This window comes from Lissotriton vulgaris, unplaced genomic scaffold (assembly GCF_964263255.1).
Source record: "Lissotriton vulgaris unplaced genomic scaffold, aLisVul1.2 SCAFFOLD_1152, whole genome shotgun sequence".
NCBI classification, from domain to species: Eukaryota; Metazoa; Chordata; class Amphibia; order Caudata; family Salamandridae; genus Lissotriton; species Lissotriton vulgaris.
The window spans coordinates 380,290-397,536 of record NW_028246626.1 but is presented as its reverse complement, the minus strand read 5'-3'; the positions used below and the strand labels follow the sequence as shown (position 1 = coordinate 397,536).

At 45.7% G+C, this 17,247-nt stretch overlaps 1 protein-coding gene across 1 annotated transcript in view; it reads left to right on the top strand.

Annotated features, from left to right (window-relative positions):
* Positions 1-17,247, top strand: part of LOC147665810 (usherin-like) — a gene marked incomplete at its 5' end in the record, with an annotated part of 525,382 nt that overhangs the window by 306,671 nt on the left and 201,464 nt on the right. The window contains 2 exons of the mRNA XM_086949466.1: positions 1,840-2,009; positions 2,222-2,366. Of these exons, the coding sequence (XP_086805592.1) occupies positions 1,840-2,009; positions 2,222-2,366 (315 nt within the window). The remainder of the gene's footprint in view (positions 1-1,839; positions 2,010-2,221; positions 2,367-17,247) is intronic.

Sequence of the window (17,247 nt, the reverse complement as noted above, 5' to 3'; positions counted from 1 at the left end):
GCAGCTTAAAATGGGGTGAAGTTAAGATCCAAACATGTTATTTATTAGTGCCAACAGTGCACAGGTTTAAAAAATAAAAGAAAAAATCCTCATTCATCATTCTTAAGGAGTATTCTATTTATGCAAAAATACTTACCTACCTCCTTTAACGATGGAAGGTGTGTGGTAATTCATCATTATGTGTGCCACAATGTTAAGCATTACGTACTTAAATAGTACACCTTTAAACAAGAAAATAAACAAGTTATAAAATTGATTTATTAAAACGCACCACCTCCCATAAGTGCTTACTGAAACCAATGCAATATGGGCAGGATGTGATTCATTCCACCTTCCCACATAAATCACATTTCTTATAGAATGTCTAAGGGTTTGTACAGTGTCCGGCGGTACCAAACTGACAAAACCACCCTATTTCTAGCTTCACTAGCGCTATGTAATCTCACTGGAGAAATATGCAGCTCAAGAAATCTCCTTGTGCCATACCAAAGACAACCTGAAATAGAACATGGGTCCTTCCCTGTATGTAAAAAGCAGTATCATTGTGAATTTTGGATATTTTGTTGGCCTTGTCTTAAAACATTTATGTAATTACCTTTACTTACAATCACTGAACAGCAAACACAGACTCTAATATTATCTCTTCATGTAACTGGAAACACAAAGTATATATAACACATTTGCGCTCCTAAACTCTCAAATTCAGTGGCACGGTCTGTGTATTTCATCTCGAGTTCTTAAGAAGTAGTTAGGTTTTTATTTATGCTCCACCATTTATAGTCTTCATCTGAACCAATACACGGCCTTGTCTGAAACAAATGGAATGTAAGGTCCTGAGAAGCTAATGGCTCATCAATATCCAACGAGTTCAGAACTCAAACATTACAGATGCTCCTTTTGAGAGATAAAAGCTCTCCATCCGATGTTTTTAAAGACTAGGGTGGTATGAAGCATCACCATGCATCGTGCAAAGTTCTTTTGATGTATGCTGCCTCTGTAAGGCATGTCATATCCCAATCAAGATGACTCTTCTTTAATTATTTTTTTTGAGGCAGATGTGCAAAAAGACTGTGTTCAGTTAGCTCACTTACAAACTCTATGATAGAACTAAAATAAATAACACATCAAAAATGCAGTATGACTCTATTTTAGAAAACTGTGTTGGTGGGGTTCATTGCAACTTTGTTCTTTGCCGCATAGCCAATTAACCTCTCGGTATCTGTGAAGGCAACGTAGCTTGGAGTGGTTCTATTGCCCTGGTCATTGGCAATGATTTCTACTTTGCCATGCTGACCATCTGCTCTACCTACTACACTCTAGGACACTTTACTCCAGCAAATCCATTCTATGACACTCCACTCCCCCAACTCCACTATAGGGCACTCGAAACCACTAACTTTTAGCTATACTGTACAGCAGCCACACTGGTGTACAGCATGCAAAAAACACATTGCCAAAGCCAATAACTTTTGTAAATGCGGAACCTATTGGCTTTGCCAGTGCTTGTTTTCTAAGTTGCAGAGTAAAGATTCCTGTGGAAATAAAAAATAGAAATGTTACTTTTTGGCCCATTTGTTTATGCTCCCTGTGACATGCAAAACCATCAGTCAGTCTTCTTTTTCAGTTAGTCGCCTGGTCCAAATGAACTAAACTAGAGTCAAGAATGTACCCTGCTATGGAGTACAGTAAAAACAAAATACACATTTATGATAGGCTATTGAAAGACTTGTTATGTCAATTACTTAGAAAATGCCCCACAGCACTCGTTCCATAGAAACTACCCATGAAAACGGATCTGTTTGTTGACCATCTAACAAACCTCACTTGATTTTCTTTCAGCCCCTGTATTCATGCCTCCTCCATTGGTCCACGCTCTTTCATCAGACTCTCTTAATGTGTCCTGGGAAAGGCCTCTGGATAACACAACAAGAGGAAAAGTGCTCGGATACGGCATCAGTGTTGTTTCTGAACAACCAAAGCCCATACATGACGGGGAAATTCGCTCACAGGTAAAGCATTTTTATTGTAATAGTGGTGTTTGCACTGCAGTCACCTTCACTACATTTTTTTGTAGGTTTAATTTAAGACTTTTGCAAAAGGTATACTAGCCTGTAGAGAAAGGTTTTATTTTTAGTGCTGAAAAGCCCGGAGTACAGAGGCCGTTTAATGGAAGACGTGTTAATAATGTAATGTCAATCAAATGATTTGTTTACTTTTGCAGGTTCTGCACATCGCTGAAGCCTACGAGCGATTTCATACAGTGTCAGGATTAAAGCCATATAGAATTTACAACTTCACCATAACTCTTTGCAATCGAGTTGGCTGTGTAACCAGCGATCCAGGCACGGGGAGGACATTAGCAGGAGGTAAAGAAAACACGTCTTAATATATTTATTTAAAAAATAAATTGTGTTGTACTATTATAAAATATATGCGAGTGACTAAAACCACATTGAAGGTCATGTATTATTTGTGAGTGCTACGGATGCCTGTCCAAAACTTTGGTAGATCAAAATAAAAAGTGCATTTGGTCACTTACTCTGCTACTAAAAATGTGTCACCTTGAGCCCTTCAGTTTAATCACAAAAAGCCCCGCTTGACTTGTAAGCAATAGCAACTCGAAGGAGGGTAAAACGATTTTGGTTTCAGTTCCCTTGTTACTCCAGATGTGGGATGTGGTTAAGTAAGCAGAACAACAAATGACATGGGTAAATAAGCAGAATGATTTATTATGATGGGTGAATATAGGCAGAGTGTTTGTTGCATGCAGCTGAGGACTGCGACTGCACTGAACGTAAAGATCAGCTACAGCCTGTACTAAGCATGTTGTAATGCTAAATTCTGTTAATTAAAATGATATCTGTAACCTATTATGCACTCTCTAGCATTGAGAGTAAGGAATACGAGGAAGTTCTTTCCATCTTAAGGGTTTTTTTAAGTTTCAGATTTCTGGAAATTATGAAATGTGTGAAGAATCACGTTTTTCTTTAATTACGCCCAAGCAACTTTTTTCTCCCACTTTGCCCCAACACTCTTTCAATAGTACATAATTCCTTCATACCAAGTTGCGACAAATTATCCTGCTAATGAGATGGGCATGTTTTTTTTAAAAATGTTACTGGTCCAATTCCTTTTATAGTGGGCGGAATTTGCGTAGTCGCGTACGCAAAGTTTTGCGAAACTGTAAAAAATGTCTGCAAACACGCAGAAATTCCGCAAACCCGCGGAATTGCTTGTTCGCAATGCTTTTTTCCTGTTCGCGATCGCTGTTTGCGTGCTCGGGGAGAAATATCTTGTGAACACGCATTTTGAGAACGCGAACAAGCCAAAATTCCGCGAAGCCGCGGAACGCAGAATTTTGGGTAATTTACTAATTTTGTATTCTCCGCGGAACGCGAAATTACCCAAATTTCGCAAATTCCGCGAGCGGAACGGAATTTACCACCCAGGCCTATATAAAATATTGAGTTTGCAGAAATTTATTTCGCATTCCACAAAGCGATTTTTTTAAACCACAATTTAAAACTACAACTGGTAAGCAAGGGGATCTGGCTTTTTATTAATGGAAGTGCTTAAAAGTTGATTGGCAATGTTGGGCATGTTTGGAGTTGTTAAGATGGATCAGTCACTAAATGCAGGGGCTATATTATGTTATATTGAATTGCTTAGCTCACAAATTAACCGAGGGGGTAACCCAGCGCTTGGGCACATGTGTAGGTGTGTGGTTTCCAAGGTGATTATACAAAGAGCCAGGAATTCAGCTTCTTGCGGAACTCAAGAAGTGACAAGTAGGCTCTGATATGTTGAGGGAGGTTGTTCCATATCTTGAGTGTGATGTAGGAGAATGAGCGGCCTCCAGTTTTGCTTTTGCAAATGCGGAGCATGTGTGCAAGTGAGAGTGAGGAAGAGGGTAGGTGTCTGGTTTGTTGGTGAAAGTGTAGGCGGCTCTTCAGGTATTCTGGTCCTGTATTGTGTGGTTCTTTGTATGTGTGTATGAGAAGTTTGAATTGGCTGAGCATGTGAATTGGGAGCCAGTGAAGCTTCCTGAGGTCGAGTTTAAGTCTTTCAGTGGTGTTCCGGAAGGTCTGGAGTCTGTGTAGCAGTTGTTTAGAGATTCTGGCATAGAGAGTGTTACCGAGTCCAGCCTGCCGGTGATGAGTGCTTGTGTAACACACTGTCTGGTGTTCTGAGGCAACCATTTGAAGATCTTTCGTATCATGTGAAGGATGTGGAAGCAGGGGGTGCATACTGAGTTGACTTGAGGTGTCATGTTGAGCTTGTTTTACAGGATGCCCTACATTTCTTGTGTGGTCTGTGTTTGTTGGTCCTAGCCCTGACTGCCACCAGGTGGAGTCTCATGGGGAGGTCTTGCTGCCAAGGACCACTACTTCTGTCTTGTCAGAGTTGAGCTGCAGGTAGTTGGTTTGCATCCAGTCTGCTGCCATGGTCATGCAGTTGGTGAAGTTGGTCCTGATGGTGGTTGTATTGTCCGTTAAGGAAAGGTTGATATTATGTGAGTGGATGAATTAAGGGGATTGTGGAGGGAGCAAAGGCTGAAGGGACAGACACAAATTGTTTAAAACAGTCTTGCATGAAACTGTCCACCTGCCTTTCTTGACACATCGAATAACACAAGAACTGATCAATCACTTTGTTTCTCTCATTATAAAGGATACAGATTTTGTTGACATGCTGTTTAATGCTTTGAGCTCAAGCTTCACTACTTTGAATCCTTGGTCCACTTCACAAGCAGCAATTGCGACCCAGATTTCATATGCAAAGATGGCTGGTGCACAGAGTTTATTTTATCTCTTCCAGTGTGCTGCCTGGCGCATTTTATCTTTCTGTTTAAAATAGGCAAAATGAGGAAGGTGTGTGCCAAAAATTGTGCTTGGAGAAATTTTTCATAACTTTGTATGGTATGATGATTAAGAAGACAGATCTCTTTCTCATCTAATAAAGATGTGACATTCCCACGCGTCGTTTACGCCTTTATTTGCATGCAGCATAGCCATGCCAAAAAAGAAACGGGTACAGGAGCTTAATATTTGGTCCATAGAGACTCTATGTTGCATCTTGCTGCAGTCCGGACACCAGTCCTGTAGAAGCTTCCTCTTTACACCATCTCCTTTATGTCAAGCAACAATATGTGATAATGTATTCCTCATGTTAACCACATAGAATTGCTATCCCTGCAACAACTATATTTATGGAACAAGAATTACACTAAACTGCTTTTGCTAGATTAGTGGTGTGCCACTCAACTTCTTTAAATATGTGTTCTGTCATGCCACTTGTGGTGACCTGTACTGACCACCTGTAACAACATTAACACATTTTTTAAGAATGGAGTGGGTTTTCGAGCAATCTATTTGAGTAGTTAAATATGTACACGCCTACACATGTGGGCCCGAACTGCTGAACAGAATTACACCAAATGTGGCTGAGAGGTAGCTCTTGGATCAGAGTGTACTCTTTGCTTTAAATGGTGTAAATCCAATCAGTAGTTCCTGAGAAATGTAAACATAAAAAATATCAATATCTGGTGACCGCAGTGGATTTGCGAACCCCCCCGAGCATGAGTTTCATTATGATTGGCTGCTAACACTCCAAACCACAAAGTGTTGGCAGCCATCTGGGGACTCTGGCTCGGAATCGCATGGGGTCCCCAGGGCCCCAAAAATATTAAGAGATGGGGGGCCATACACCCCCCTTCTAAAAAAGAAAAAGAAAACAGAAGCTGGCATCTCGCTGGAGGTTCCGCCCCTACCTGCACCACTCTGCAAATATGCCTCCTGCCGCGTTATGGGTCCTTAGGGGCCAACTAGCCCACCAGGTACCTCCAGTAAGCTTCACACATTGGGATTGCTGAGAGGTGGTCTGAGGATATGCACCGTTTTACACCACTCTGCAAACTCACCTCTTGGTGTATTGCTGGTGGGGCGATGAGGTGTCCTGAGGAGCTCAGGATTAAAGTGGACTTCATCCCCCAAGCAGGACCTGCATTTGCAGAGTGATGTGAAAAGGGGGCGTGGCCTTTGAGCACTCTCAAGAAACCAGCTGTATGGGGCTTACTCGAGGTAACAGGAGGGCTAGTTGGTACCCAGGGACCCTCAGGAGGAAAGCGGACTTCATCCCCCAACCAAGAGCGTGCCAGGAGGTGCATTTATAGAGTGGTGGAGAAAGGGGACGTGGCCTGTGTCCACCTCTCAGCAATCCCACTGTGTGGGGTTTGCTGGAGGTAAGAGGTAGGCTAGTTGGCCCCTGAGGCCCCCCTGCAGTGAAGATAACTTCAATCCGCATCTAAGAATGCGCCAAGGAGTGCGTTTGCAGAGTGGTGGGCAAAGAGGACATGGCCTGCTATTAGAATTTAGCAGTCCTGCTGTGTGAGATGTACTGGATGTAATCGGAGGGGTAGTTGGCATCCAAGGATCTCCTTGGGGGACAACTAGCCCTATTGTTGGCTCCAGTAAGTCTCACACAGTGGAATTGCAAAGACATCTTCAGAGGCCACGCCCCCCTTTCTCCACCACTTTACTCCTGAGGGACTTTGAGGCCAAGAAGCCCTCCTGGTACCTCCTGTAAGTCCTATTCAGCGGAATTCTTGGGCGCTGGTTGGAAGTTCATCTCCCTTTCTCCACCCCTCTGCAAATGCGACTACTAGTTAAAGAAGCATTTGTAATGTAATAGGTGTCACATTTGCGAGAGTTAGAGCTACTGGGGCTGTAAATGTAAACGTTTTTTAATAATGTTTTTGGGAGTGGAGTGGATGTACGTTGTGTGTAGTGGAATTATGTGGTATGTTTTTCGCTGTTGCCTCCTTTTTGCTATATTTTTCTGGGTCAGGTGCTTCGGATACTTTTCCACTGCTATTCAGTGCCAAAGTGCAAGTGCTTCCTATTGTAAATGGTAGTAATGGATTAGTGACTCCATGATTGGCTTATTTGATGTACTTGTCAGACCCTAGTACAGTGCACCATGTGTGCCCAAGGCCTGTAAATCAAATGCTGCTGGTGGACTTGCAGCACTGGTTGTGCCACCCACAGAAGCAGCTTGTAAAATATGGCTCAGGCCTGCAATTGTAGGGCCTGAGTGCAGTTTGGGACTACCATGTCGACTTGGCAAGTGCACACACTTCCCAGTCCCTAAACCTTCCCTTCTCATCATGTTAGTTACCCCTAAGGTAGGCCCAAGGTAACCCCATGGGCAAGGTGCATTGTATGTAAAAGGTAGGACATAGCCCTGATGTTTGTGGCATGTCCTGGCAGTGAATTACAGCCAATTTCGTTTTTCACCATTGCAAGGCTACCTGTTCCCATAGGCCAGAATGGGCAGTTTGATTATAACATCTTATAATCCTAACTGACCCAGGGAAGAAGTGTGGCTCAATGGTTAGAGGAGGCATACCCGGAAACTGAGGTCAGACCCGGGACCAGGGTTCAATTCCCGACGGCAGGGTCTGAGCCCAAGTGTCCACGGACTCGATAATTCTCACTTCTGTGCCTACTCGAACCACGGGTTCACACTCTGCCACTCTGGGCAATAGCTTGCTTAATCTCCACTACGCCCCCCCGGCGGTGGGATGCCTGGCTTTCACCTTGGGGATGCCCAGTAAGGGTTATCTCACAGGGAAAAGCCAGGACGGGTTCCCAATGCAAGCGCCGGGACACCCCGTTGGGGTAGCCGTGCGCTATATAAGATACACTAAAAAAAAAAAAACCAAGGTCGAAATTTGAGTTTAGTATGTCTGAACTCAGAATGTTAAAATACATCTTTTAGTGAGGGTGATTTTTACATTCTGTGTTTGAAAATGCCAATTTTAGAAAGTAGGTATTTTCTTGCCTAACCATCCAGTTGCCTTTGCTAGGTTTGCATATTCCATGTCTGGTTTGTGAGTGACAGGGGGCTGGAGAGGGCTTTGGCTCCTGCAGTCTGATGGGTCAGGGCCGGGGTGAATAGGACCTGCATTGAATAGAGAGTAGGGGAGGAGATTTCCTTTCACTGACCTGAGCCCTCATAGAATAGAGAGTAAGGGGCGGATATTTCCTTTCACTGACCTGAGCACTCATAGCATAGAGAGTAGGGGGAGGAGATTTCATTTCAGCTACCTGGGCCAGGTCAGCACTCAAACAATGCTGTCTCCACTTTGTGCCAGGAAGCTGCACCCTGGAGGAGAGAATAGATTTTGACTAGGTACAGACAATCTCTGCCTTCAGAGACCAAAGGGTTTTGCAGTATAAATATTGGGGCCCAGACCCCAGAACTTTAGATCACTTCTGGGAATCAATACAAACCCTTTGCCAAGGGTTGAAACTGGGTGGCTGAAGGGAGGGACTGCCCCAGTGCTGTTTTCTGTTTTGGGTGGCCTGCAGTGGTTACCTATTGCCAAGGAAAGGAGAAAAGGAACTCTGTGTGTACTTTTGCTATCTTGTGGAAGGGCTTGAAGTTGAGCTTGCCTCCTGTTCTGAAGTCTCAGGGCCACAAAAACTTCACCACTAGGTCTCCCTGAATTCCCTTGCTGGGAATTCTACCTGCAGTGAGGGACCTGCTGTTGTTTGGACCCTCTGAGAGACTGCGTGTCGCTTAGAGCTGGAAGCGCGACGCAACGAGGAGAAGCGTGTCGCTGCCGCAGCAGAGTTGCCGTTGCATCATCAAAGAATCGTGCCGCCGCTGCCACAGCTGTTCGCCATCCCATCGCAGACGAAGCGTGTCGCATCACCGGAGAAGCGTGCTGTCACCGCAGAGGTTGCCGTCGCATCACCAGAGAAGAGTGTTGTAAGGCCTGTCGCAGCTCCAAAGTTCATCGATTTTGTAGCACGGCCAACAGGCGGGCATGCATCGCATGAAACGTTGTCGCATTGCATCCAAGACACCATTTTGTCACATCGTACCAGATCGTTGCATCATATCGATGCGCCATCTTGTCTCATCGTAACCATAATGCAGTAAGAAACTGACGCATCACCTCCTCTCTGGTAAGGAACCGACCCATCACCTCCACTGCGCTGCAGTAAGGAACTGACGCATCACATCCCTTGAAGCAAGGAACCGACGCATCACCTTCCCTGCAACTCTTTTGTTTGTTTTGCATAACACATCCGAGGTACTTTGAGAGTAAAGTGTCTTTTTTACCATCTACATTGAACTAAGCTATTTCTACCATTTTAAAGTCATATTCTTGATATTGCATTGTGAATTTTTGTTGTTTGGTCTTGTGTTAAGTCTAGTAAAGATTACTTATTTTTCTAAACTGGTGTGGTGTCCATTTGTAGTGTTTTCATTGTATTACTGTATGTGTTCACAAATGCTTTACACACTGCCTCTGAGATAAACCTGTCTGCTCGTGCAAAGCTACAAAGGGGGTGATCAGGGGTTATCTTAGGAGTCTCTCCCCCTTTCCCTGACTAGAAGCAAGGGTTCCTATTTGGACAAAGGTGCAAGCCATTGCTAACTAGAGGTAGGCTGTGTTGTGGAGTGGTAACCTCAGGTTTAGTCTTCCTTGGTCCCATAGAAACTCAACTATGAACTCAGTGGAACAAAAAAGAGGAATCACTGAGGAGCACTTGTGGACCTAGTCAGAGGTATTAGCAGGGCCACTGGAATTATGTGACTGTTTGGCTGCACCTATTTTTGCACAATTATACATTTTCTGCATTAGCCACATAATCCATCACCTGCTCCCTAATCTGCAGATTTGAACAAAAAAGTCTTCTTTCTAGCTCAAATGGCTCAAACATTACAATAAATACAGTTACAAGTGTAACAGCAGTGTGGTGGAAGGCCCTTTGCAAACCTAGAATGGTCACCTGTTACTTATTGCTAAATGTGGTTGTTAAATTGGTACTAATGGCGTGCAAGCCACTCTTGCTTCTTTCTGTGCCTCTCTTGCCTCTTTCTGCATTTCTGTTGCCTCTTTCTGCACATTTCTTTCTTTTTCTGCGCTGCTCTTGCCTCTTTCTGCCCATCTCTTCTAATTTCTGCACCTCTCTTGCCTCTTTCTGCACCTCTGCTGCCTCTTTCTACACTTCCCATGCTTCTTTCTGCACCTGTCTAGCTTTTTTTCTGCACCCCTGTTGTCTCTTTCTGCACCCCTCTTGCCTCTTTCTGCACCCCTCTTCCTTCTCCGTGTAAGTCTCTTGCCTCTTTCTATAACTCTCTTCCCTCTTTCTGCACCACTCTTGCCCCTTTCTGTACCTCTGGTGCTTTTTTATGCACTTCTCTTGCCTCTTTCTGCACCATTCATGCCTCTTTCAGCACCTCTGTTGGTTCTTTCTTTAGTGTTCTTGCTTCTATCTGCTATTCTCTTGCCCATTTCTGCACCCCTCTTGCCTCTTTCTGCACCAATCTTGCCTCTTTCTGCTACTGACTTGCCTCTTTCTGCACTTCTCTTGCTTCTTTACACACATCTGTTGCTTCTTTCAGCAATTCACTTTCCTTTTTCTGCACTTCTCTTCCTTCTTTCTGCACCCCTCCTGCCTCTTTCTGTACCTCTCTGGCCTCTTTGTGCACCTCTCCTACCTCTTTCTGCACCCCTTTTGCCTCTTCTTGCACCTCTGTTGGTTCTTTCTGCAATGCTCCTGCTTCTTTCAGCAATTCTCTTGCCTTTTTCTGCATTTCTCTTGCTTGTTTCTGTACCTCTCTTGCATCTTTCTACACCTCTGTTGCCTCTTTCTGCACCGCACTTCCTTCTTTCTACACCCCTCCTGCCTCTTTCTACACCCCTCTCCATTCTTTCTCCACCTATCTTGCCTTTTTCTGCACCCCTGTTCCCTCTTTCTGCACCTTTCCTGCCTCTTTCTGTACCCTTCGTGCCTTTTTCCACACCTCTGTGGCTTTCTCCTGCACTTCTCATCCTTCTTTCTGCACTCTTCCCGCCTCTTTCTGTACCCATCTTGCCTCATTGTGCACCTCTCCTACCTATATATGAACCCCTCTTGCCTCATTTTGCACCTCTGTTGGTTCTTTCTGTACTGCTCTTGTTTCTTTCTGCATCTCTTTTTGGAAATTTCTGCATCCCTCATGCCTCTTTCTGCACCCCTCTACCCTATTTCTCCACCTCTCTTACTTCTTAATGCACTTCTCTATCTTCTTTCTGCACTTTTCTTGCTTCTTCCTGCACTGCTCTTGCTTCTTTCTGCACCTCTCTTGCTAATTTCTGTATCCCTCTTACCTCTTTCTTCACTCCCATTCCCTTTTTCTGTGCTTTTCTTGCCATTTTCTGCACCTTATTGCCTCTTAAAGCACCTCTATTGCTTCTTTCTGCACTTCTCTTGCTTCTTTCTGCACCCATCTTGCCTCTTTATGTATCCATTTTGCCTCTTTATGTACCTCTCCTGCCTCTGCACCTCTCCTGACTCTTTTTGCACCTCTCTTGCCTATTTCTGCAGTTCTCTTACCTCTTTCTGCACCTCTTTTGCTTCTTTCTGTACTTTTTTTGCCTCTTTCTGTACCCCTCTTGCCTCTTTCTGCAACTCTTTTGGTTCTTTCTGCACTGCCCCTGCTTCTTTTTGCACCTCTGTTGCAAATTTCTGCATACTTCTTTCCTCTTTCCGTACCCTCGTCCCTCTTTCTGCACCTCTCTTGCCTCTGTCTGCACACCTGTTCCCTCTTTCTGTACCCCTTTTGTCTGTTTCTGCCACTCACTTGCCTCTTTCTGCACCCTTTTGCTTCTTTAAGCACATCTGTTGCTTCTTTTCTGCACTTCTCTTGCTTCTTTCTGCACCCTTCTTGCCTCTTTCTGTAGCCCTTTTGCCCTGTGTGTGCACCTCTCCTACCTCTTTCTGCACCTCTCTTGCCTTTTTCTTCAGTTCTCTTGCTTCTTTCTGCACCTTCTTTGCTTCTTTCTACACTTTTTTTGCCTATTTCTGTACCCCTCTTGCCTCTTTCTGCAACTCTCTTGGTCCTTTCTGCACTGCTCTTGCTTCTTTTTACACCACTGTTGCAAATTTCTGCATCCTTCTTGCCTCTTTCTGTATCCCTCTTCCCTCTTTCTGCCCCTCTCTTGCCCTTGTCTTCACGTCAGTTCCCTCTTTCTGCACCCCTTTTGCCTGTTTCTGCAACTCGCTTGCCTCTTTCTGTAGTTCTCTCACCACCTTCTACGCCTCACTTGGCCCTTTCTGCACTTCTCTTGCTTCCTTCTGCACCATTCTTCCCTTTTTCTGTACATCTCTTGCCTTTTTCTGCACCTCCATTGCCTCATTCTTTGTTCTTTCTGCACAGCTCTTGCCTCTTTCTGCACCCCCCTTACCTCTTTGTGCACCTCTTTTGCTTCTTTCTGCACTTCTCTCTCTCCTCTTTCTGCACCTCTCTTGCCTCTTTCTGCACCTCTCTTGCCTCTTTTTGCACCTCTGTTGCTTCTTTCTGCACTTCTATTGCCTCTTTCTGCACCTCTCTTGCTTCTTTCTGTACGCCTGTTGTCTCTTTCTGTGCCCCTGTTGTCTCTTTCTGCACCCTGTTGTCTCTTTCTGCACTCGTCTTCCCGCTTTCTGCATCTCTCACTTCTTTCTGCACTTCTCTAGCTTCTTTCTGCACCTCTCTTGCTTCTTTCTGCACTATTATTCCCTTTTTACATCCCTCTTGCCTCTTTCTGCTGTCCTCTCGCCATTTCTGCACCTCTCCTGCCTCTTTCTGCACCTCACTTTCCTCTTTCTGTACTTCTCTTGCTTCTTTCCACACCTCTGTTTCTGCACTTCTCTTGTAATGTAATGTAACGTAATGATGTCTTGTAAAGCGCATGAATCACCCCACATGGGGTATCTCCGTGCCGTAGACCGCTGGTGAACCCATCCTCGCTTTCCCTGTGAGATGGACCCTACTGGGTATCTCCAGGGTAAAACCAGGCATCCCCGGCGTATGTGGGGGGCCGTTGTGGAGATGAGGCAAGCTATTGCCCAGAGTTGCCGAGTGTGATCCCTGGTTAGAGTAGGCACCGAGGCGAGAATCATCGAGTCCGCTGACCCTGGTCCACGACCCTGCCGCGTCGGGAATTGAACCCTGGTCCCGGGCCATACTCTGCTTCTGGGCCTGCCGCATCTAACCAGTGAGCCACACCACTCCACTTGTGTGTTTCTGTACCTCACTTGCCTCTTTCTGCACCTCAATTTCCTCTTTCTGTACCCCTCTTTTCTCATTCTGCACCTCTCTTGCCTCTTCCTACACCTGTTCCCTATTTCTGCTGCTTTCCTGCCTGTTTCTGCACCTATCTTGCCTCTTTCTGTACCTCTGTTTCTTCTTTCTGCACCTCTCTTGTTCTTTCTGCACCGTTTGTTCCTCTTTCAGCAATTCTGTTGCTTCTTTCTACATTTCTCTTGCTTCTGTCTGCATCCTTCTTGCCTCTTTCTGTACCCCGTTTGCCTCTTTGTGCACCTCTCCTACCTCTTTGTACACCTCTCTTGCCTTTTTCTGCAGTTCTCTTGCTTCTTTCTATACTTTTCTTGCCTATTTCTGTACCCCTCTTGCCTCTTTCTGCAACTCTGTTGGTTCTTTCTGCACTGCTCTTGCTTCTTTTTACACCTCTGTTGCAAATTTCTGCATCCTTCTTGCCTCTTTCTGTATCCCTCTTCCCTTTTTCTGCACCTCTCTTGCCTCTGTTTGCACGTCAGTTCCCTTTTTCTGCACCCCTTTTGCCTGTTTCTGCAACTCGCTTGCCTTTTTCTGCAGTTCTTTTGCCACCTTCTACACCTCACTTGCCCCTTTTTGCACATCTCTTGCTTCTTTCTGCACCATTCTTCCCTTTTTCTGTACATCTCTTGCCTTTTTCTGCACCTCCATTGCCTTATTCTACACATCTCGGTTCTTTCTGCATGGCTCTTGCCTCTTTCTGCACCCCTCTAGCCTCTTTGCACACCTCTTTTGCTTCTTTCTGTACTTCTCTCTCCTCTTTCTGCACCTCTCTTGCCTCTTTCTGCATCTCTCTTGCCTCTTTCTGCATCTCTGTTGCTTCTTTCTGTACCCCTGTTGTCTCTTTCTGTACCCCTGTTGTCTCATTCTGCACCCCGTAGTCTCTTTCTGCACTTGTCTTCCCTCTATCCACACCTCTCACTTGTTTCTGCACTTCTCTTGCTTCTTTCTGCACCTCTCTTGCTTCTTTCTGCACTCTTATTCTCTTTTTTGCATCCCTCTTGCCTCTTTCCGCTGTCCTCTTGCCATTTCTGCACCTCACTTCCCTCTTTCTGTACTTATCTTGCTTCTTGCCACACCTCTGTTGCTTCTTTCAGCAATTCTCTTGCCTCTTTCTGCACTTCTCTTGCTTGTTTCTGTACCTCACTTGCCTCTTTCTGCTCCTCAATTTCTTCTTTCTGTACCACTCTTGCCACTTTCTGTACCCCTCTTTTCTCGTTCTGCACCTCTCTTGCCTCTTCCTGCACCCGTTCCATATTTCTCATGCTTTCCTGCCTGTTTCTGCACCTATCTTGCCTCTTTCTGTACCTCTGTTTCTTCTTTCTGCACCTCTATTGCTCATGCTGCACCGTTTGTCCCTCTTTCAGCACCTCTGTTGCTTCTTTCTGTACTTTGCTTCCTTCTTTCTACACCCCTCCTGCCTATTTTAGTACCTCTCTTGCCTCTTTGTGCACCTCCCTTACCTTTTTCTGAACCCCCTCTTGCCTATTTTTGCACCTCTGCTGGTTCTTTCTGCACTGTTCCTGCTTCTTTCTGCACCTCACTTGCCTCTTTCTGCACTTTCTTGCTTCTTTCTACACTTCTCTTGCATCTTTCTGCACCACTCTTGCCTCTTACTGCACATTTCCTGCACATTTCTGTACCTCTCTTGCCTCTTTCTGCACCTCTGCTGCTTCTTTTGCACTTCCATTCCTTCTTTCTGCACCCCTCCTCCCTCTTTCTGTACCTCTCTTGCCTCTTTCTGCACCTCTCCTACTTTTTTTCTGCACCTCACTTGCCTCTTTCTGCACTTCTCTTGCTTCTTTCTACACCTCTGTTGCTTCTTTCAGCAATTCTCCTGCCTCTTTCTGTACTTCTCTTCCTTCTTTCTCCACCCTCTTGCTTCTTTCTGTACATCTCTTGCCTCTCTGTGCAACTCTGTGGGAATTAGCAAAATTAATGTACCTAAGCGGCGTTCATTTGCCCTCTCCCGTCCCCCTCCCTGTAGACACCACGTATACCCTGAAATATTGACCGTATCACTCCGCCAGTAAAAGCCCGTGCCCATATGTACATGACAGCCATTTTAGGCACCTTGGCCTCTTGCCCACTCATTAGAATCACTGGCTTCCCTCCTGCGCGCATTTGAGCACCCCCCTCCCACTCTCACATGCATAGACCATGAAACCCAGCACTCTGCGCGACCCTGCTATGAAAGGCAACCCTCCTGCTTGGCCCAGGCACCCCCCCCCATTTCCCTCTTGAAGAAGCATCCTTCGCCTCAGCTGACCTAGCCCCCCAGCTGTATCTGACTGCCCCTGTTCTCTCATGTACGGGTCATAAGATCTCTCTCTCTCTCTCTGTGCGACTCTGACCCTGCGCGCACCCTGACCCCCTCCTACTCCCTCACATGGACAAGTCATAAACCTTCCTCCTCTGCAAGACCCTGTCCTTGGGAGTCACGGCCGCGCCTGACCAACACCTCCTTTCCTTCCATGAATGCCCCTCTGTTGACGAGCCTTCCCTCCGCGCTCGATTGTCCACGTGGCATGAATACCACTCCTTTGATGACCCCTTCCCCCGAGTCCGGCTGACCACACATGTCCGAGGCCATCGCCTGAGTCAGGAGATACCATTTACTGGCCTTATTGTATGCCACTATTGGTCCTAGCCACCCCACCCCCTGGGCTATGATCAGGCGTACACATCCTAAACAGTTGACGGAACACTCAGCTGCGTGATTGCCCTCCCCTCTTATCAGCAGGTCAAGGGTCCCCATTGTGAACACATGTGGGGTAGGATCACCACGAGGATCATAGGGATGTTCTTCTCTTGCGTCATACAGCCCTGATTGTGTTATCGAGTGTTCTGTAAGGTATAAAACCAAGAGTCTCAGCTCACTTGTTAGAGCACCTCCCGATGGCACCTTGTTTCGTGTCTGACATGACAGGCTCTCCTCATGAGAATTAAACTCTGTTCTTGATTCCTGCTTCCAGCGCCCGTCTCTTTATTTTGGTAATTATTTCAGAATGGGAACTAAGAAGCGTCTTGCGCCAGCGGCCTGGGCATCGATAGGGTTCTGGGCTCTGTTTCCACAATTGGCGTCCCAACGCGGGGTCCATCAGTGACATAAGGTCCAGTAAGAGAGATCCAGACGATGAGGTGAACATCTAAATGATCGGAGTATACCTGCCTTGAGAGGGCCCTCGTCCGGCTGCCGATTGAATGAACTTCACCTATTCTGAGCGGACCTCCCTTGAGTGACCTACTGTCCTGACTGGAATCCCACAGGACTGCTGCGGTAAAATCATGGAGTAAGAGAACGATCGGGCGCTGGAAGGAGGAAGGCGAAGAACTGCCCACACGGTCCGGTCCGGGTAAGGTCGCGTAAATGCGACAAATTGTGAAATGATTGTTTTGGATAATACTAGTATTACGCTTTGTTGAAACCTCTGGAGATTCACCGTCTGCAAACGGAGAAAACAACAGGCTCTCTCTTTGCAAGCAGTGAAGGATAGGTAACGCAGACTTTTGTCCCCATTGTAATCCGTCGTACCTGTCTTCCTCCCCCACTGTTTCCCGAACTGTCGTTCGTGGATTATTGTCTGGAGATTCTTTGTCTGCAAACAGGGATGAACAAGGTCTCTCTTTGCAGGTAGAGAAAGAGTGGGTAGCGATAACTTTTCGTGCCCACTTATTCTCCCCACTGAATTGTTTGATTGGCCGATTGTTCGGTATTGGTTCTTTTGAGGTATTCACCGCCGCCAAACAACGGAGAATAGAAATATTCTGCCTAGTCTTTGCCCGCTGTGATAAGATAGGTAATGCAGACCTTTGTCCCCGTTGTAATCCGTCATGCCTATCTTCTCCCCACTGGTTGGTAGCCTGTTTAGCCCGGACCGCTTATTAGAGATGAACCACCCAGCTCCACTGGAGGGTACACCTAATAAGGACATGTTCATTAAGTGTGGACTAGTCGCTATAGCTTATAATAGGTTATGGCATAAAAATACAAGAAAAAGAGTTGAGCGAAATCAGTAGGCCACTGATGAGTTATCAACTTCGCTAAAAATAAAATAAGAAATGTTAGAAATAACTTGCAATAAGAAACATAAAAATGGCGAGGGAAGACAAGCTTGACACCAAGGC